Raw genomic sequence first — 23,485 nt, forward strand, 5'->3', positions numbered from 1 at the left:
AACCTCATCTTGTTATTTGTTATTTACGTTATTGACTTCTTTAAAAAACCCCCCACTTTGTTTTAGCTTAATTCCGATCCCATAAAGATAAAGTGTGAACTGGTCCTCTCGAATTGAATCTAAAAATATTACAACTACACTGTTAATTTGACAGTAGACAAAGATCCAATTTTAGTGTATCATTAGGTTAAAACTCGTCAAGGGTAATCTTGTAAATTGGTGAAGACTTGGGCTCTAAGACGGCTGAGACCAAACGGGCTTTCTGTGCGCTTCGCTGTCGATCGATGTCAAGATGTGAACATCGATCGATTATTCCTCTTCAATATCGACCGATGGTCGAGCTCGATGGTCATCTCGGGTGCTTACTCCAAATATCTCCAAAATTCTCCAAAATCATCACTTTCCTCCAAATCACTCCTAATCCTATAAATATTCTAAATAGACTATATAATATAATAATAGTAGTTAAAACACTTATAAACCATGGATAAAATTGGGTCAAATCCATGGTCTATCACCTTGTGAATGAGATAGACGATTTCCAAAAGGGTCGATCGTCAGTTGGGAGAATGATTACTACCGACGGAGCTTCGCGATTCACACTCTATCCCTTCAAAAAGGAAGATCCGTGTCATACAACCAGATGAGTATGGAGTATACAGAGATGAAGATGGCAACGCACATGCACTGGATGGAAGGATCATCAATGCTTCGAAAGAAGATATATAAGCAATATTGGAGATGGCTGATAAGTCAGGAGGGTAGTATCTGAGTCTACCACAGTACGCAGGAGAGATAAGCTGTTTAATGGGTTTTATAGACACATTGATGACGTCTATTTCCCTCTTGTCAACCCTGTTACAACATTGGAAGGACAAATGGAGGCATTGAAGTTGAAAATATATTTTGCTCATGATATTTTTCAGAGGCAGCGAGATCACAGAACCAAAGGTGAAGAAGCAATCAAAAGCTTTGCTGCTACCTGGTTCGAGATGTCCAAAGAAGATGTAGACACTTGTTTCTTAACAAGTAGTCACCTACCTCCATACTAGTCAAACCACCTCCAAAAAGTCAAGCTAAATGACTATAACAAAGCGTTTAATAGGTGGCAATCCACTGGTAAGATTTATTTAAGTTTTCATTTGCAATTTTACTTGTTTCCGTGTTTACTTTGTTTCAAAAAAAAAAAATCCGAGGAGACGATTGCTTTAATCATCGACCGATGAGACCTGGTCAACATCGATCGACACTGACATCATCGGGAAGGTATACTGTTTTCCTTATTACATTAAGTATTTTTGATTTATGTTCTCGCTAAACTTCGACTGAATAACCACTTGGGACAGTGTTGTTTAAGTCTGGGGGGGAGGTTCACTGATATTAGTTTATTTTGAGTCTTATAAAAAAAATTGTTTTACTTATGTTTTATTGAGTCAAGAAAGATATTATGATCTTATTACAATTTAGTTACTACTCTAACCACTCTCTAGCACCATCTAGATTTATTGAATGTATTATGTATTAGATGGAAACACAACAGTGTATCACGTGTTACTCACATCCACACTTACTGAGAATGTCTAGAGAAACCAAAGCTGACTTCCAACTTTAATCTACTATAATTGCTTGTTTTGGGGTTTGGTATACATTGGATCGGAGTCCTCTTGCAATTCTGGAAGGTATTAGACTTAGTGTCCATGGTTCTCCTTCCACCTCTCTTTGGCATCCATATTTACAAAAGATTGAAATGATTTCTTGCGTTTAGAGAGGTAGGAATTTTTCATGCGACCCCATTATTCGACCTAATAGAATGATCATACATTGTTTGAAAGCAAGGGGTAGATACATTATCAATGACTCAACTATTTGCCTACAACTTTGCCAAGTAATACTATATATACTATATAATAAAAAAAATCAGATTCAGAGAAGAGAGAGGAGAGAAGGAAAACCAGAAAGGGTTACCTGTAGGTCTAGATACTTGCTTGAGTTGATTTCATGTGTCCCTTGATCGATACTCTCAAGATGTAGCCTACACATTTTCTTTATGCAGAAATGAAGTCAGTAGAGGGGTATGTCAGGTGCTATCAGTGGAGTTGCGTGATGTATGGTAATGATGACTAAGATAGAATGTAGTACATTGAATCATCCAAGGTTACTAATGATTCACTTCCACCTTTCATATTTGAAGAAGTGAGAGTAGTGATTTAAAATTATGTGAGTCCATGTTGTTTTCAAAACCTCTTTCATTAGGACTACTCTTGTTTTTCTTGAGGACAAGCAAAATAGTAAGTTTGGGGGAGGTGATATAGAAATTGATTTTACCAATTTTTAGCCATGGTATACAAGTGTTTTAGTAGTTATTTATTATGTTTTTGAGTCTTTTTAGAATAATTACAGGTTCAAGAGTGTTTTGGAGATATGTGGTGATTTTGGGGCATTTTGGAGATAAAGCTAGAAGAAACTCGTAGCTACCCATCGAACCAGTCCAGAGTCGACATTCAGAGTCATACATCGATCGACGAACAACTCTTTTCGTTGATCGACAGCGAAGCGCGCAAGGTTCGACTTGGTTCCCAGCCGGCTAATGGTCCAAATTCCGCATCAATCACAAAAATATCCCTAGCTAACTTTAACCTAATATTTATGTGATTTGTCATTGTTTTTGGGCAACACATGATTTCGTACTTTATTCTTTTCACAGAAAAACATATTTAAGGTTTTTAGTAGTTTGGAAAGAAGATCCAAAACTCCTTCAGAGCTTTGTATTGGAACTCCAGTTTTTCTACCTTATTCTATTTATGCACTCTATTCAGATATTTGCTATGTTCTGCTTTGCTATGTCTGAGTAGTTACTTTTGTTAAAATAAGGTTATGAGGGATTAGCCCAAAATATGTGCTAAGTTGATAAATATTTCCTTCAATGAATTATTTGTAATGCTTATGTTCTAGAGTAGCTAAGTAAAACCCTGAACTTAAACTTAGGATAATTAAGCGCACGCAATGTCATGGCCTTTTACCTTAATTAATTCCCTTGCGCTAGGATTGTTAGAAACAAGCGACATCTGATTTAGTTAATAATAGAGAATCTATGGAACAGCTCGCTAAAACTTGCCTAGGTAAACATTGATTAACGCTAATCTCATAGCATCGATTCGAACCATATCAAGCGACAGCTGAGATATTGGACTTATTCAATAAGATTTATTCGCATGCAAAAGTTGGAGTACTTGGCAATTAGAATTCGTGTTCCAGGATTAAAATCTTTAGCATTTATACTAAAATCTTAGATCTAACTATTTTTCATAATTGTTTATAACCTCAGCCAATCAATCAATCAATTGAAAAACTACTTTGTCCACATTTGCTCTTTATTAATTACTGTTTGATTAGCTTAATCATAAACAGATTAGAATCTATTGTGTGCCTTAATTTTTTGTAGATTTGATTCTTAAATATTACGACTGAACTTCTTATTTGAGAGAGTACATGTCACTCTTTATAGCAATTTGAATGATATCACATATATAATATACAGCTCTGTGGTTTGTGTATATGAAGACAAACGAGAGAGTAAAGACTTGTCTCATATCTTTCATTCATCACATACAAGGTCTTTATATAGTAGGTAAAAGTCGGTGTGATCAGACCAACTTAGACAAGAAGACAAAACCTATGATAAGCATTATTTTTTTCTGAACTTAGCACCTTTCTAATTTTCCCAAAATTTATTATTTATATTTTTATTATTACTTTTTTTATTGCTTAAGGTGTTAACCAGCCTTGACGCTTTTTAAGGGAGAATTTGTGAAATGACCAAATTTGAAATGAAAATTAAATGTAGAATATTGATTTTGACAGAATTAAGTATCTACAATTAAGTTTGATCTGGGCCGGTTTTACCCCTTTGGACTTATAAGTAACCGGTAAAGGAGAAATGGTGAGATGATGTTGACAACATGTATTGTCATTATTTACAGTGAGCTATATCTTAAAAGGGAAGATACACCTTCCATATCACGTACTAAATAAACGCATACATTTCAATGTGTTCAATAAATAAGTGGACAAAAATAAAATACTCGTGCAGTAAATGGTATATTTCATTTACTTCCTATCAACAAAATAATATAGAACACCATTTTCATCTCTACCCTAGATAATAAAGCCTATCACAATTACATCCACAACCCCTAAATACTAAATCCTAAATCCTAGTCACTAAAGCCAAAACCAAAATATAAATCATAAATCCAAATATAAACTCTAAACCCAAATAGAATGAAGTAAAATAAATACTATAATAGATATTTACAAAATTATGAAATGTCTAGGCTTGCATGTAAGAAGTTAATAATGGTCTCAATCTCAACCTCCACCTTCCAAATACTAAATACTAAACCCTAAACCTTAATCACTAAATCCTAAACCCAAATATAAATCTTAAATACCAATATAAACCCTAAACTCAGATAGAATGGAACAAAATCAATAGTACAGTACATATTGGTGAAATTATGAAATGTATATGTTGACCCCAACATCAACCCTCACCTTCCAATTACTAAACCTTAAACCCAAAATCACTAAACCCTAAATCAAATTTAAACCCTAAACCCAAAACTTAAAATAGTGCATAATATTATGTAATATGAAACTATACAATGTAGATCACCGAAATAGTATTATGTATTATTAAACCCTAAACCTTAAAAGAAAATATAAACTGCAACCCCAAACCCACAAACAGTAAAGCTTTTTAATAAAAAAAAATATATATTTCATATCAGCAAAATAGCATAGGATTCTAACCCCACTCACAACCACTAAATACCGAACCCAACAACAAAACATATATCATGCATTTCACAGTAAAATAATATAAACCCGATCAACTAATCACTAAACTCTAATCCAATGTAAACTCCAGTTTTCCATATAATAAACCCAAATTTCGAAATGCCGGTAAGATGCATTACCATTCTATATGAGACATATATAATAGAAAATGTGAAAATGTAGTTGCAATCTAAAGATCTATCGTACCATATTTCTCAAATGTTGATATGGCTATGCCTTCATGGAAGGTGGTAATGCTTGATCCATTGTCAATCCCAATCGTACATAAACTAAACTCAATCAACTAATCACTAAACCCAATCAATTAATCACTAATCAATAAATAGAATAGTACAAATTGATGAAATTATGAAATATTTATGATTGCATGTAAGAAGTTAATGCTGACCCCAATTCCAACTACCAACTACTAAATATTAAACTCTAAACTCTAAATCCTAATTACTAAACTCTAAACCTAAATAAATAGATTAAGCTAAACCCTAATCAAGGAAGTATAAACCCAAATAGAATGTATATAAGATGGTTTACTATACCAAAACCTTTACTTAGTAAATCTAAATCCTAGGCAGAAACCTATAAATCCAAATAAATTGTATAAATTATTTTCCAATATTAAACACTTGAAAGTACATTTACTTGGTTAGCATGTTGCATATCTTATATTCAATATAGCCTAAGTAGTATAGTAAACGAATGTTCAAAATAATCAAATTTGTCCAACACGCGAAAAATAAAACAGAACAACCGCTCTGTCCAGTTTGCTCCAGCGTTCTGGGACACCTTGTCTGTGCGATCAAAAAGCAATATCCCAATCTTCCATGGTTTGCTGAGATCGCCAACTATTTGGCTGCTGAGAAAAAACCTGTCAAATTCACTGGCAATGATTAACGGAAATTTCTAAGAGGAGCAAGACACTACTATTGGGATGAACCCTATCTATACCAAAGTTGCAAAGATGGAGTATTCCGACGATGTGTATCTGAGTCCGAGATTCCAGGAATCATCTATCACTGTCATGGTTCCTCTTATACAGGACACGTTGCAGCATGGGCTGTGAAGCTACTCAACTTAGACATCAAACCAGCAGCAGAGAGACGATCCATGCAGATACACGAGCTGGAAGAAATTAGACACCTAGCCTATGAAAGCTCAAATATCTACAAGGAGCGAACTAAGTCCTATCATGACAAGAGGATCATCAGCCGCAACTTTCAACCTAAGGATCAGGTGCTCCTTTTCAACTCAAGGTTACGATTGTTCCCTGGAAAGCTGCGATCTAGATGGTCCGGACCATTCACCATTAAAGAGGTCCGCCCCCACGGAGCTGTTGTGTTGCTGAACACAAAATGGGAAGAATTTGTTGTCAATGGTCAACGCATAAAGCCGTACCTTGCTGAGACAACAATCACAGAGGGTGAAGAAATTCCCCTAAGCGATCCTTCTTTAGACTAATAGGCCAACCAAGTCAAGCTAGTGACTTAAACCAAGCGCTTGGTGGGAGGCAACCCACTGGTGAGTGTAAATATTTCATTTAGATTTAGTTTTGTGTTTCGTTTTACTTATTTGCAGAATAAAAAAAAAAAAAACGAGTTACTCAACCAGTACAGTCTCCGGCTGTTCCTTATTCGGAGCAGCTGCTCCGCGAAGGTAAGTCTCTCGGGACCAAAAAAAAAAAAAAAATTAGCTTTAATTTAGTTTTGTAAAATAGAGGGAAACCCTAGCAAGTGGGAAGTGGGGCACGAAGTGGACCTATAAAAACGGAATTTTCCCCATCTTTTTCCCACTTCCACCATAAAACCGCCTCCCCCATCTTCCCTCTCCTTTAAAAACCTAACACTCTTCACACTTGTTTTGAGTTTTGCAGTTTCTATTTGTTTGGATTTCGAACTGTTTGGCTAATTTGCAGGACTCTTCCATCAACAATCGAACGGTAAGAGGCGAAATCACACTGTGATTCTCGGCCTAAAATCTCTTTCTTTTCTTTTGCACTTGAATAGATCGATTTTAGGGTTTATCTAAATCAAAATCGACCTCTCCTTTTGCTGCTAGGATGGTTAATAGAAGTTGAGATGAGAATGGTTAAATCGATTAGGTTAGATGGAAAGTCATAACCTTTGGGGCAATGTTCTTAAACTACACATGCATCGATTGTTTAGATATGGATTTTGGGATCTATTAAATCGATTTCTGTTGTTGGTGAGATGATCTAAGTACCTAGTCTTCTAAAGTGATTGTATCTGGCTTACCATTATCAATCGCTTGTTCTCTCTACATTGGGTTACGGAATAGTTTGGAAAGAGCAACTAAAATCGCAAAAAGCTTCCAACTTTCCCTACTAAACCCAATCGAATGGTACTAACTCTTTCCTTTGGTTTTGTTTTGCAGATGGCTCCTAGATGTACCAAGATGGCTTCCAGGATTAAACCAACGTACGCTCGAGGAGAACCAGAGGATGACACACCAGAGGATGACACCGTCTCCCCGACCCACCCATGGCCATGAGAAGAGGGAACAGAGATCTCCCTCACTGACCCAAACATCCCTACCAAATCCGAGGAACGATAAGATAAGGAAGCCTCGCGTCGCTACAACTCCTTGCTCAACATCAACTTCCTCCCAACACGATTTGTTGACGCTGGGGTTTTAAACGACTTGGGCCTCCACGAGGATTTACATGCTGTTCTCCAAGTGCTGGGAATTGATGATCTCTGCCACATCACTTACCCGTTGTACCCAGATTTGGTGAGACAGGTCTTAGCCAACGCAAAGCTCACCTTCAAGAGACCCGACTTCCCAATCTTTGAGGAAGCCTCCTTCACTTTCTTTGCAAGTGGTGTTAACCATTCCATCAGTTTGGAGAAGCTCACGGAGATCTATGAGATATCTGAAGAGTACACCGCGACATCCTTCCCAAGGAAGTTTCCTCCCGAGCAAGCGTTCTGGAAGTTCATCGCTTCGGGGGATTTCATATCGCGATCAGCCAGTCAATCTCGCATCCGCAACCCTGTTCTGCGGATTTCTGCAAAGGTCGTGAGCAATTTGCTCTTCTCAAAGGACCAGACGTCCAAGGTGCAACGCGGGGAGCTTCATATGTTATTTGCGGGAGTTGAGGACGAGATCAGATCCGCAAACATTGGGATTCCGACCGCTCAAATGACAACTAGTCCAGGTTGTGTGCTTGTTCAGATGTTTGTGGACAAGAAAGCGAGGGTGACTAAGGGTTCTCTGAAAAAGAACCGATCTGGGAGTTTGCTTACTCCTCTATTCCGCCACTTGGAGCTTGATCTCAGCCTCTACCAGTGTAACGAGACCTCGGCATTCATTGATATCCCTTACCTGATCAATTGCCAGATTCTTCGCGACGAAACCACCTATAGCTTCCTCGGTAAGGACGGGAACGACCTCTACTGTAAGCTGCCTCAACCGGACATCAGCTCGCTTGGAGATGTGGTCAACATTTGTTTCGTCCCCGAGCCTCAGTATCTCTGCGCCGACCCAAAATCATCTTACCAAGATGATACGATGGATGAGCCAGAGTTTGTATGCACTGTTGGAAGCGACACTGCATATGACCTAGGCCCGCTTAGTGTCGACGCAGATGACGCCGCCTACCGTCGCTGGATGGTAGATTATCAGCACAAAAACAACAGCCTCATGAAGATGATACTGAAGGCGATCACTGGAGGATGCATGGGAGCTCCGAGCACAGCTGAACCTCGTCAAGACCAGCCTACACCGAGCAATCGTCGTCCAGGGAAGGAGCCAGCAGGAACTGCAAGGGGTGACAAAGAGACTCCATGGGCAACTCCACGCAAAAGGAACAGACGTTCCGCTGGCCAGTCCGAGAGCGATGATACTGACTAGGCAGTCTCCTAGTTTATCTCCATTGTTATATCCGTTTGAACTTTTTCTGTTTCCTGCACTTGTTTATTAATTTGGCCTTTCCTTGAATTATTTTCTCACCAGGGATGGTGAGAAGTAAGTCTGGGGGAGGTGCTTATCTGCTACTAATCGTTTACCTTTGGTTTTATGTTTAGAGTCAGTCCGCTTTGAGTCGTTTTGATGTCTTTATCGAGTCTGTTTGTTAAGATCGAGTCAGTCCAACCTTGTGGGAATCAGGACCTTATTCTATTATGTTCATTAACCACCCTCGTGCTTTAATTCATCTTATTCAGTGACCTTAGCAGAGGCGACAGACGCACATGTGGATCCAGAACACCCTGACATTACGTCATCTTGTTCTCCAAAAGCCTTCAGCTTGTCGAGGTTACTCAGGAAAGACTTAACTCCATCTAACTTGAACTTAATCTTGACTGCAATTCTTCTTATTATGGGCGTTAGAATAGGGTTTAACGTGATCAACACTCAGGTCTTCTTATTCTTTTTACCCATCTTGCTGATCCTGAGTGGCTAGCTCATCTTTAGCTAGTACCCACCTTAAACCCTAAAGCCTTTGTTCTGCCCTCATGCATTTGTTATTCAGTATCTTATGTGCGGATATGTACAAAAGGCCCGGAGAGGAAAGGATCGACACAGTCTCTCACTCGTTGATGCAACAGAATTTTCTGCTGAAGAATAGGCGGAAGCACACGGAGCAGCCGCTCTGCCGCCGATGATCTAACTAAGAGAAAAGGAGAAACAAGAATGAATGTAAAGTCAAGAACTCCAATGGCATGTCACCATCACAATTTTTACATCCTGCTTCGTCACCATCACCTATGTTTTATTCAAAAAAAAAATAAAAAAAATAAAAAAATTTCCTAGCTTTATGTACTTCAGAATAAGGTGATGAAGAAGGAGAAGATTCCTAAGAAAGATAGACGCCACTGGTAAATTAGAAGGAGTATAAAGTGAAGAGAGGAGAACCATGCAGATCAGAGCGACTGTTCCTAAAGAAGAACACGCAAAAATGAGTAGAGGTTGTGGACATCAATGGATCTATCCTCTCTTGCAATTTTGCAAGATATCCTGCATCCTCTACAAAATCTGGTAACCCCTAAACACTGATTAGCTCCACTTAAACACAAAAAGGCATGTTTCATACCTAGACCGTTACCCTATCTAATGCCTATGATGAGAAACTCACGCTACTCTTAATTGAATATAAGGAGTTTTGTCTGGAAGGTTTTAACTTTGGCAGGTCTGAGATACAGAGTATGGAGCCGTTTTGAACAACAGTCAGTGGGGTTCTTGGTAAGGATGTGTTGTTTTAGCTAAACTGCTTATATGGTTCAGAGATTCGTGGTTATTGTATGGTTGCTGAGAATAGGCGAGTTCCCACCCTTTCAAACCTTTCTCTCGGTTCTTGGTACTTGATTTTATTTGAGGACAAACAAGGATCTAAGTCTGTGGGAGTTGATATATTGTGTTTTTGGCACATTATATGTATGTCTTACTAATAGTTTTCAAGCTTTTATCGAGTCTTTTTAGTCCATTTGAGTCATTACAGGTCTGGAGTTGCATTGGATGAGAGATAGACCAGATGGAGGGAAAGAAGAGAAAAAGAGTGTGAATTGGAGCCTTTTGCACAGAACAGTCGACCGGAGCAGCCCGAGTGCCTTCTCCAGCGGCAGAGATAAAAAAAGGAAGTTTCCAAATATTTCGGGATTTACCCAAGATTTCCTATTTTTCCCTATAGCCGCATGTAGCTCCTATATATATAGTCTCCTATTTATTACTTTAGACCTACCTTAGTTTTTACGCAAAAAAGACCTGAGAGAGCTTTGATTTTTGGGTGATTGCTACTTGTAAAGGAGAAGGCCTCATCTATCTCATAGAGAAGATTATCCTGAATCCTCTGGTTTCTATTATCTATTATATGCAATATTATTCAGAAATCATGCTTCTCTGTTCTTGTGTTATGTCTGAGTAGTCACCGAGTTAGTTTAGGGTTCTAGGGTTTTGGATTCGTAAACTGAAGCATAAATAAGTCATCTTAAGATTGTCTACATTCATATCTGTTCTTATTGCTTGCATTGAACCGATCACTTAGTGCATGAATTAGGGTTAATCAATTTAGCTAGCCGTTAATTGATAACTCGATATGATTTGAATGAGCTTTGCATCCCTAGTCAGCGAGAGTAGATATTAGGGTGTACTGTGAACATATCGGACTTGATCTTTAAAGCTTGCTAGCGCGTCTTGATCCAAACGAGAGTTTAGGCATCAAGACCGACTAGCAAAGGAATCAATACCACGAGAGTGGGTTTATTCAACCTGAGTGATCCGAGTTTAGATTTATTATAAACTGAACTTGAATAACTGCTTGGTTTGCGATTTCCATACCTGAAGAAGAAACCCTAGACTAGCGCCTTTAAATCAATTCAAAACAACCTCATCTTGTTATTTGTTATTTACGTTATTGACTTCTTTAAACCCCCCCCCCCCCCACTTTGTTTTAGCTTAATTCTGATCCCATAAAGATAAAGTGTGAACTGGTCCTCTGGAATTGAATCTAAAAATATTACAACTACACTGTTAATTTGACAGTAGACAAAGATCCAATTTTAGTGTATCATTAGGTTAAAACTCGTCAAGGGTAATCTTGTAAATTGGTGAAGACTTGGGCTCTAAGTCGGCTGAGACCAAACGGGCTTTCTGTGCGCTTCGCTGTCGATCGATGTCAAGATGTGAACATCGATCGATTATTCCTCTTCAATATCGACCGATGGTCGAGCTCGATGGTCATCTCGGGTGCTTACTCCAAATATCTCCAAAATTCTCCAAAATCATCACTTTCCTCCAAATCACTCATAATCCTATAAATATTCTAAATAGACTATATAATATAATAATAGTAGTTAAAACACTTATAAACCATGGATAAAATTGGGTCAAATCCATGGTCTATCACCTTGTGAATGAGATAGACGATTTTCAAAAGGGTCGATCGACAGTTGGGAGAATGATTACTACCGACGGAGCTTTGCGATTCACACTCTTTCCCTTCAAAAAGGAAGATCCGTGTCATACAACCAGATGAGTATGGAGTATACAGAGATGAAGATGGCAACGCACATGCACTGGATGGAAGGATCATCAATGCTTCGAAAGAAGATATATAAGCAATATTGGAGATGGCTGATAAGTCAGGAGGGTAGTATCTGAGTCTACCACAGTACGCAGGAGAGATAAGCTGTTTAATGGGTTTTATAGACACATTGATGACGTCTATTTCCCTCTTGTCAACCCTGTTACAACATTGGAAGGACAAATGGAGGCATTGAAGTTGAAAATATATTTTGCTCATGATAATATTCAGAGGCAGCGAGATCACAGAACCAAAGGTGAAGAAGCAATCAAAAGCTTTGCTGCTACCTGGTTCGAGATGTCCAAAGAAGATGTAGACACTTTTTTCTTAACAAGTAGTCACCTACCTCCATACTAGTCAAACCACCTCCAAAAAGTCAAGCTAAATGACTATAACAAAGCGTTTAATAGGAGGCAATCCACTGGTAAGATTTATTTAAGTTTTCATTTGCAATTTTACTTGTTTCCGTGTTTACTTTGTTTCAAAAAAAAAAAATCCGAGGAGACGATTGCTTTAATCATCGACCGATGAGACCTGGTCAACATCGATCGACACTGACATCAGCGGGAAGGTATACCGTTTTCCTTATTACATTAAGTATTTTTGATTTATGTTCTCGCCAAACTTCGACTGAATAACCACTTGGGACAGTGTTGTTTAAGTCTGGGGGGAGGTTCACTGATATTAGTTTATTTTGAGTCTTATAAAAAAAATTTGTTTTACTTATGTTTTATTGAGTCAAGAAAGGGATTATGATCTTATTACAATTTAGTTACTACTCTAACCACTCTCTAGCACCATCTAGATTTATTGAATGTATTATGTATTAGATGGAAACACAACAGTGTATCACGTGTTACTCACATCCACACTTACTAAGAATGTCTAGAGAAACCAAAGCTGACTTCCAACTTTAATCTACTATACTTGCTTGTTTTGGGGTTTGGTATACATTGGATCGGAGTCCTCTTGCAATTCTGGAAGGTATTAGACTTAGTGTCCATGGTTCTCCTTCCACCTCTCTTTGGCATCCATATTTACAAAAGATTGAAATGATTTCTTGCGTTTAGAGAGGTAGGAATTTTTCATGCGACCCCATTATTCGACCTAATAGAATGATCACACATTGTTTGAAAGCGAGGGGTAGATACATTATCAATGACTCAACTATTTGCCTACAACTTTGCCAAGTAATACTATATATACTATATAATAAAAAAAATCAGATTCAGAGAAGAGAGAGGAGAGAAGGAAAACCAAAAAGGGTTACCTGTAGGTCTAGATACTTGCTTGAGTTGATTTCATGTGTCCCTTGATCGATACTCTCAAGATGTAGCCTACACATTTTCTTTATGCAGAAATGAGGTCAGTAGAGGGGTATGTCAGGTGCTATCAGTGGAGTTGCGTGATGTATGGTAATGATGACTAAGATAGAATGTAGTACATTGAATCATCCAAGGTTACTAATGATTCACTTCCACCTTTCATATTTGAAGAAGTGAGAGTAGTGATTTAAAAATATGTGAGTCCATGTTGTTTTCAAAACCTCTTTCATTAGGACTACTCTTGTTTTTCTTGAGGACACGCAAAATAGTAAGTTTGGGGGAGGTGATATAGAAATTGATTTTACCAATTTTTAGCCATGGTATACAAGTGTTTTAGTAGTTATTTATTATGTTTTGAGTCTTTTTAGAGTATTCACAGGTTCAAGAGTGTTTTGGAGATATGTGGTGATTTTGGGGCATTTTGGAGATAAAGCTAGAAGAAACTCGTAGCTACCCATCGAACCAGTCCAGAGTCGACATTCAGAGTCATACATCGATCGACGAACAACTGTTTTCGTTGATCAACAGCGAAGCGCGCAAGGTTCGACTTGGTTCCCAGCCGGCTAATGGTCCAAATTCCGCATCAATCACAAAAATACCCCTAGCTAACTTTAACCTAATATTTATGTGATTTGTCATTGTTTTTGGGCAACACATGATTTCATACTTTATTCTTTTCACAGCAAAACATATTTAAGGTTTTTAGTAGTTTGGAAAGAAGATCCAAAACTCCTTCAGAGCTTTGTATTGGAACTCCAGTTTTTCTACCTTATTCTATTTATGCACTCTATTCAGATATTTGCTATGTTCTGCTTTGCTATGTCTGAGTAGTTACTTTTGTTAAAATAAGGTTATGAGGGATTAGCCCAAAATATACGCTAAGTTGATAAATATTTCCTTCAATGAATTATTTGTAATGCTTATGTTCTAGAGTAGCTAAGTAAAACCCTGAACTTAAACTTAGGATAATTAAGCGCATACAATGTCATGGCCTTTTACCTTAATTAATTCCCTTGCGCTAGGATTGTTAGAAACAAGCGACATCTGATTTAGTTAATAATAGAGAATCTATGGAACAGCTCGCTAAAACTTGCCTAGGTAAACATTGATTGACGCTAATCTCATAGCATCGATTCGAACCATATCAAGCGACAGCTGAGATATTGGACTTATTCAATAAGATTTATTCGCATCCAAAAGTTGGAGTACTTGGCAATTAGAATTCGTGTTCCAGGATTAAAATCTTTAGCATTTATACTAAAATCTTAGATCTAACTATTTTTCATAATTGTTTATAACCTCAGCCAATCAATCAATCAATTGAAAAACTACTTTGTCCACATTTTCTCTTTATTAATTACTGTTTGATTAGCTTAATCATAAACAGATTAGAATCTATTGTGTGCCTTAATTTTTTGTAGATTTGATTCTTAAATATTACGACTGAACTTCTTATTTGAGAGAGTACATGTCACTCTTTATAGTAATTTGAATGATATCACATATATAATATACAGCTCTGTGGTTTGTCTATATGAAGACAAACGAGAGAGTAAAGACTTGTCTCATATCTTTCATTCATCACATACAAGGTCTTTATATAGGAGGTAAAAGTCGGTGTGATCAGACCAACTTAGACAAGAAGACAAAACCTATGATAAGCATTATTTTTTTCTGAACTTATCACCTTTCTAATTTTCCCAAAATTTATTATTTATATTATTATTATTACTTTTTTTATTGCTTAAGGTGTTAACCAGCCTTGACGCTTTTTAAGGGAGAATTTGTGAAATGACCAAATTTGAAATGAAAATTAAATGTAGAATATTGATTTTGACAGAATTAAGTATCTAACAATTAAGTTTGATCTGGGCCGGTTTTACCCCTTTGGACTTACAAGTAACCGGTAAAGGAGAAATGGTAAGATGATGTTGACAACATGTATTGTCATTATTTACAGTGAGCTATATCTTAAAAGGGAAGATACACCTTCCATGTCACGTACTAAATAAACGCATACATTTCAATGTGTTCAATAAATAAGTGGACAAAAATAAAATACTCCTGCAGTAAATGGTATATTTCATTTACTTCCTATCAACAAATTAATATAGAACACCATTTTCATCTCTACCCTAGATATTAAAGCCTATCACAATTACATCCACAACCCCTAAATACTAAATCCTAAATCCTAGTCACTAAAGCCAAAACCAAAATATAAATCCTAAATCCAAATATAAACTCTAAACCCAAATAGAATGAAGTAAAATAAATAATATAATACATATTTACAAAATTATGAAATGTCTAGGCTTGCATGTAAGAAGTTAATAATGGTCTCAATCTCAACCTCCACCTTCCAAATACTAAATACTAAACCCTAAACCTTAATCACAAAATCCTAAACCCAAATATAAATCTTAAATACCAATATAAACCCTAAACTCAGATAGAATGGAACAAAATCAATAGTACAGTACATATTGGTGAAATTATGAAATGTATATGTTGACCCCAACCTCAACCCTCACCTTCCAATTACTAAACCTTAAACCCAAAATCACTAAACCCTAAATCAAATTTAAACCCTAAACCCAAAACTTAAAATAGTGCATAATATTATGTAATATGAAACTATACAATGTAGATCACCGAAATAGTATTATGTATTATTAAACCCTAAACCTTAAAAGAAAATATAAACTGCAACCCCAAACCCACAAACAGTAAAGCTTTTTAATTAAAATAAATAAATATTTCATATCAGCAAAAAAGCATAGGATTCTAACCCCACTCACAACCACTAAATACCGAACCCAACAACAAAACATATATCATGCATTTCACTGTAAAATAATATAAACCCGATCAACTAATCACTAAACTCTAATCCAATGTAAACTCCAGTTTTCCACATAATAAACCCAAATTTCGAAATGCCGGTAAGATGCATTACCATTCTATATGAGACATATATAATAGAAAATATGAAAATGTAGTTGCAATCTAAAGATCTATCTTACCATATTTCTCAAATGTTGATATGGCTATGCCTTCATGGAAGGTGGTAATGCTTGATCCATTGTCAATCCCAATCGTACATAAACTAAACTCAATCAACTAATCACTAAACCCAATCAATTAATTACTAATCAATAAATAGAATAGTACAAATTGATGAAATTATGAAATGTTTATGATTGCATGTAAGAAGTTAATGCTGACCCCAATTCCAACTACCAACTACTAAATATTAAACTCTAAACTCTAAATCCTAATTACTAAACTCTAAACCTAAATAAATAGATTAAGCTAAACCCTAATCAAGGAAGTATAAACCCAAATAGAATGTATATAAGATGGTTTACTATACCCAAACATTTACTTAGTAAATCTAAACTCTAGGCAGAAACCTATAAATCCAAATAAATTGTATAAATTATTTTCCAATATTAAACACTTGAAAGTACATTTACTTGGTTAGCATGTTGCATATCTTATATTCAATATAGCCTAATTAGTATAGTAAACGAATGTTCAAAATAATCAAATTTGTCCAACACGCGAAAAATGAATTTCATATTACAATCAATCACAGAAAATGACAAAGAAGAGAACTATCAAATTTAAAAACATGACAGATTATTACATTTTTAAGGAGTAGTATAGAAATATTTCTCAAATAGTATGGTAACCTTACATAGATAGCTACACTCAAGAATATATATTATACATTCCTTTCACTGAATATAGTATAGACGGCGAGTTCATCTTCTTCAATTCTTCTTTATTTAAACAGGCTGATACACATTCATTTCGTTCACCATCATTATTCTTCACAACTATATAGAGATCGTTTTCATCTTCTCTCTTTTTTCCGACACGACGACGATTTTACCGACTCGACGTCGTTGATCTTCACCACTAGATCTGTAAAACAAACAAAAAACAAAAACGAAAACAGAGTATGAAAACAAAAGCATGATTGTGAGAATCAATTGATTTAAGAAAAAAAGGAAAAAAAATGAAAGAGTTGTGGTGTGTGCTCACAGTCTACGTCTTCATCGTTGTCTTTTCTTCACCACTGGATCTTTAAAACAAAAACAAAAACAAAAATAGAGTATCAAAACAAGAAAAAGAAAGAAAAGAAATGAAAGAGTTGTTGTGTGTGTTCACCCGTCTATGCCTGCATCGTTGTCTTTTCTTTATCACAATTTATTGTTTTTTTGGTGAGAAGAAATTCAATTCAAAAAGATATGTGAGTAATGAAAGACCACGTTTTACCTTTTACAGTTACAAATTATTAATTAAATTTTGTTTTCTTTGTGCAGGTTTCACCGGTTGTATACAAGAGTATAATGACATTAATTATACAAAAGACACAATACATATTTGCAAGCTAGATCTTTTTATCATACAATGAATTATAATTTGTTTGAAAGTTGAATGCAATTTCCTTTTTTTTTCAATTAACCTGGTTGTAGATCTTGACGTATTTACAAAAATACGCATTAGTTGGTTGACTTTGATCTTATATATAGCTGTATCTTGTTTTATATGAAACATGTAGCTGTATCTTCTTTTAATATATGCAATTTGTAAAATGTATGCAATTTGTATCTTCTTAGTCAAAAAATATATGCAGTTTGTACGTTGACATACATGAAAGTAACCACACCATACGTAAACGATACATGGCTGGGTTTTAGGGCTACGCAATTAAGACACAAGGTTTCCTAATCTATCAACAAACGTGTTTTGTTCCATATTTTCCAGAATATTTTTTATAAAAAAATATTTTCCAGAATATATATCAGTTATTTTTTATCCAGATATTTGTTGAATATTTAAAATAATGATAACTATAAATTACTAAATTATATATTTTTAATTTTGTACATATTTTATATTTAAATTTTAAATATAATATATTTGATAGTTCTTAGATAGGCTAAAGTTTTGATGACTAAAAAAAATTAAGATTAAAAAAACATCTGATCATTTCTTCAAAAATTAAAATGTTATATGATAAATAATTTCTTGATAATATTATTTTTATTTTCAGTTTTAATGCATCTATAATTGTTTTATTTTAAATATATTTTTTTGAAATTTTTAAAAAATATTTGAAGTGTTAAATATAAACATTATTTGAGATTATGATAAATAATTTTCAAAACAAACACAAAATATATCCGTAGATATGTTAAGTTTTAACCCGTATTCAAAAGTCATATTAATTCAATAAAATCATCATTTTAACTTTAACATGTTTAAAATTTATTTTTATTATTTTATAATTTACGTAACGATATATACATATAATTATAATCAAACTAAATATTAAGTAAATGTATTGTCCATATTTCGATATTTTTTCCTTATTAAGTAAATGTATATTATTTTTTAATTTAAATTTTTAATAAATAAATTACTATTAGTCCTATATTTTAAAAATAAAATTTATTTTAAAATTCATTAACTGGTGTTATTTTCTGAGTATATAAACTTAATTAAAAATTTAAAATTGTTAAATTTATTATTTGGATTAATAATTTAATTATTGTTATTAAGTTCCTTTTTATTGTTGCAATCCAATTAAAATTATTATAATTATAATAATATATAAATATTTATTAACAAATTAAGGAGGTATTTAAAATTTTATAAATTTTGATATGAAAGATATTGAAATGAAATATTCAAAAAATTAGAGTATTATAATTGTTAGCTGGACATTTTTTAATTTACTTAAACATATATAATGTTTGTAAAAATCAGAAAACTGTAAAAATAATGGTTGTATCGATTATCTGACAAGTTAATTATAATATCGAAGACATAGAACTTAAGAACTAAACATCATAGATAAAAGAACTGGTTGTAACATTTTGGGGAAGATTAATACAATGAGTCCCATACGTTGATGAGAGATTTAGAGCAACCTTAGACCATGTTTATTAAGGTCCCTTAAGTGTCCCTTAAGTGGGTTTGTTAGAATATTTGGGCTTTTAATATTTAAGAAGAAAGGGAATTAAAGGAAGGGGCGTAGCTTAATTAGGAGCGTGAAGGGGCGTCCCTTACGGGCCACGTGCCGCGCTATGAATGGGGGGGTCGAGCGGTGTCGGGGTTTCGAGAAAGGAGTTTCATTTTTGCTTCTCTTTCTTTGCGTCTTCTCTCCTTCGCTAAACGAAAGACGATGGCGATTTGAAAGGCGATTCTTTCGTCTCGGCGCCTCTCGTAGACGAAACGGCGACGGCTCTATCGGTGGGTGTCGGCGACGAAGGGAAACAGAGACCTTTCCATCGGTGGCTGTCATCGACCAAAGAAAACGCCGACCTCTCGCTCTACGACCAAGGAAAACGCCGACCTCTCGTTCTATCGGTGGCTCTCTGAGACGGGTAACAACGGCGTCGCTTGCGGCTGAGGTGAATCGAAAAGGTAAATCTGAGGCTCCTATATGTTTATGTTTCAATCTTTCAAGCATGCATGTCTTTGATTCATCTTCGTGAATCTTTCAAAATCATCTCTGATTTGTTTTGATATGTTGGTGTTTTTGTGTCTTTAGGTTGATTGATGAAGAGGCATGAGCCAGGTAGATTCTTTCCTTCTTCATCGTCAATTTCAAAATACATATCCTCTGTTTTATTTTTGATTTGTCCCTGTCTGTTTTGTTTTTAGGTGGAGTGATGAAGAGGCCGTCCGAGGTAGATGGTGTCTTGGTGTAATTAGGTATATTTTGCTCCTTCCTCATCGTCATTTTGTCTTTAGATGGTTTGATTTAGACATCACACAAGTTCATGGCTTCATTATGTACCAGTGATTGAGGTTTGATTCTTTTGCTGGAATGTGATTAGGTATAAGATCGAGGAAGTGTAGATACTGGCTTAGGAGAATCATGAGAAGAGAAAGGCTGAGATGGAGATGAAAACGATGGAGGTATGATTCTCAATCAAAATACATTGTGGACCGGTTTAAACAGTTTTGGTGTTTGTTTGGAGTTTACTCGAAGAGTTTCTTTACATTGTTTTGAAGTTTGAATTGAAAGTGTTATCAATGTGTGATTTAAATCGTGGGTTAGTGTTAGGTAAATGTAATAAATAGCTTTCGATACATCCTCTGTCTTTAGTCTGGTAGTTGACGAGTTTACTCTTCTTTGAAAGCGTTTCAGAGAGTCATTTGTTTTCTGTGTTTGTGTGGCTGCAGGATTGATCAAGAGCCGCGAATGTGTGCACAATGTAGTCTCTTTGTCAGACAAAAAACGCCACCATCGTAAAGGTACTTTCTCTTTGACCTTTCTAGATGTATAACGTTTCTTTTAGCTCTGTTGAATTAAAATCGAGTGTACACTTGTTTGAAACGAACTGAAATTATCAATGCTTAGATAATAAATAGAGTGGTTAGTGTAAGATAATGGTTGGCTTATTAGGTAATAAATACAGTTTATAGTTAGACTGAAATGAATGCTCTTAGATAAATGTGTGGCGATTGTGTTGTGTGATGAATGCTATTAGATAAATGTCTAATCGGTTATGGTTGCTTCTGATCAATGCTTGATCCCTCTCTTCAATTTCTAAACCGTGTGATGCTCTTCCAACTTTCTCACCTCTCTTCTTTTCTTTATCTCTTCCCTTTTTCTTACTTTTGTTGTTTTCGTCCTCCTGATATGGATTCTTATCCATTTTCTTCTCACTCAAAGTTTGTTGAACTACTTAGTCAACAAACTCTTTCGTTTGGTAACAATGAAGATAGTGTTGAACTATCTTCATCACAAGTTCCATTTCAAAGCAGTCTTGGGACCGATGCTTCAAACTATGGGGGAGACACTGCGGCGGAGCGTAAAGGAAGACGCAAATGGACACCAACGGATGACGTGGTCCTGATCAGTTCATGGTTAAACACGAGCAAGGATCCAGTGGTTGGTAACGAGCAAAAATCATTCGGTTTTTGGAAAAGAATAGCTGCCTACTTCGCTGCTAGTCCTCTGGTTGCTGGCTGTGAAGAGAGAGAGCCAAGCCATTGCAAGCAACGATGGCACAGGATCAATGACCTTGTGTCAAAGTTCTGTGGCTCGTGCGAAGCGACTACTAGAGAGAAAACGAGCAGCCAGAACGAGACTGATGTTCTCAAGCTTGCTCATCAAATCTTCTACAACAACTACAAGCAGAGATTCACTCTTGAACACGCTTGGAAGGAACTGCGCCACGACCAGAAGTGGTGCGAGCTTGCTACTTCTAAAACCGAAGGGAGCTCGAAGAAGAGGAAGTGTGAGGACGGTGCTGATTCCTCAAGCTCTCAAGCAACTTGCCCCAAGCGTTCCCCGGGTGTGAAGGCCGCAAAGATGAGTGCTAAGAAGCCGGTGGTAGATGAGCAGACGATGAATGGGTTCCAGACGATGTGGACAATCAAACAGCAGGATTTGGCCGCCAAATCAATGTTGTGTAAGATGAGTCTCCTTGAAGGTTTTATTGGAAAAAAAGAACCTCTATCTGAGTGTGAAGATGCCCTCAAGAAGAAGCTGATTAGTGACTTGATGTCCAATTAGTTTCATGTTAAAGTTTAATTTCCTGTTTCATGTTTCATGTTGAAGTTTAATTTCCTGTTTCATGTTTAAGCTCTGTTTCGTTTTTAAGTTTCCTGTTAAGATGGTCTCTCTTTAAGTTTCATGTATAAAATGTAGTTGAAAGTTTTATGTATAAAATGTGTTTGATGGTTTCATGTTTCAATGTGTTTGATCGTCTTTTCATTTTGTTCTTGCAGGTTCACGGGTCTTTGGAGTCTAAATCAAAAGAAAGAGTTCACGGGTGTAAAGCAAAAGACAGAGGTCACGGGTGTAAAGCAAAAGACAGAGGTCTTTGGAGTCTTGTAATGTGTCATTGGAGTCTTATAACGTGTCTTTGGAGTCTTGTAATCACATTGTCTTTGGAGTCTTCACGGGTCTTTGGAGTCTTGTCTTTGTATAGTGTTAGAGCAAAAGACAGAGGTCACGGGGCTTTGGAGTTTAGTGTTGTCATTGTATAGTGTTCGAATGTTGATGTTGTTATATATTCGTAAGTGTTAATGTTGTTATATATTCATAACATAAGCCATCTCTCTATCTCCACTCTCACAAGCCATCTCTCTATCTCTACTCTCACAAGCCATCTCTCTATAATCTTTAATCTCCCATTCTCTCTATATTTAATCTCACACAATCTCTCATTGTTCTCTCCATTCTCACTATCTTTTATCAAAAATTTCCATATCGTAAACAACATTGTAAAACCAACCTCTCATGGCTTCTTCTTCTCATCAAACTTTCGATGAAATTTTCGATCAAACATTTGATCAATATTTTGATCAAACTTTCGATGAAACATTTGACAATTTGTGCAATGTTTATGGTAATCAAGAAGATGAAAGGAGGAGAAGAAAAAAACGAGTTTTTATCGAACGGAACCGGGAAGAAGGTCATCTCCAGTTATGGAATGATTATTTCAGTGACACTCCCACATATCCCAGAAATCTATTCAGACGACGATTTCGAATGAACAAGGCATTGTTCATGCGTATTGTTGATCGCCTCTCCAATGAAGTTCGATTCTTTCGTCAAAAGCAAGACGTTACCGGAAGACTTGGTCTATCTGCACTTCAAAAGTGTAAAGCATCTATTCGTGTGTTGGTATATGGTTATGCGCTTGATGCGGTCGACGAATACCTCCGGCTCGGTGCAACCACTGCTCGCTTATGAGTGGAAAACTTTATGGAAGCAATAATAAATTTGTTCGACGATGAGTACCTAAGAAGACCAACACCGGCTGATCTTCAGTGTCTACTTCATATTGGAGAGGTTCGTGGATTTCCCGGGATGATAGGAAGCATCGATTGTATGCATTGGGAGTGGAAGAATTGTCCCACTGCATGGAAAGGCCAATATTCTCGTGGTTCGGGAAAACCCACAATCGTTTTAGAGGCCGTTGCTTCATATGACCTCTGGATATGGCATGCGTTTTTTGGACCTCCAGGTACTTTAAATGATATTAATGTTCTTGATCGCTCCCCGGTTTTTGATGACATAATAAATGGTCGTGCCCCGCAAGTAAATTTCTCGGTCAACGGAAGAGAGTACCATTTGGTTTACTATCTCACCGATGCTATTTATCCAAAATGGGCAACTTTTATCCAATCTATTTCAATTCCACAAGGGTCGAAAGCAGTTTTATTTGCGCAACATCAAGAAGCTGTCCGAAAAGATGTCGAGCGGGCTTTCGGAGTTTTGCAAGCT

The 23,485-nt window shown here is 36.1% G+C and overlaps 1 protein-coding gene across 1 annotated transcript; it reads left to right on the forward strand.

Moving 5' to 3' along the window:
- Positions 1-20,887: 20,887 nt before the first annotated feature.
- Positions 20,888-21,766, forward strand: LOC125596336 (glutathione S-transferase T3-like). Its single transcript, XM_048771517.1, has one exon. The coding sequence runs from the start codon at positions 20,888-20,890 to the stop codon at positions 21,764-21,766; it is 879 nt and encodes a 292-aa protein (XP_048627474.1).
- The last annotated feature ends 1,719 nt before the right edge of the window (positions 21,767-23,485 follow it).

Source organism: Brassica napus, unplaced genomic scaffold, assembly GCF_020379485.1.
Source record: "Brassica napus cultivar Da-Ae unplaced genomic scaffold, Da-Ae ScsIHWf_1191;HRSCAF=1706, whole genome shotgun sequence".
In the NCBI taxonomy this organism is placed as follows: Eukaryota; Viridiplantae; Streptophyta; class Magnoliopsida; order Brassicales; family Brassicaceae; genus Brassica; species Brassica napus.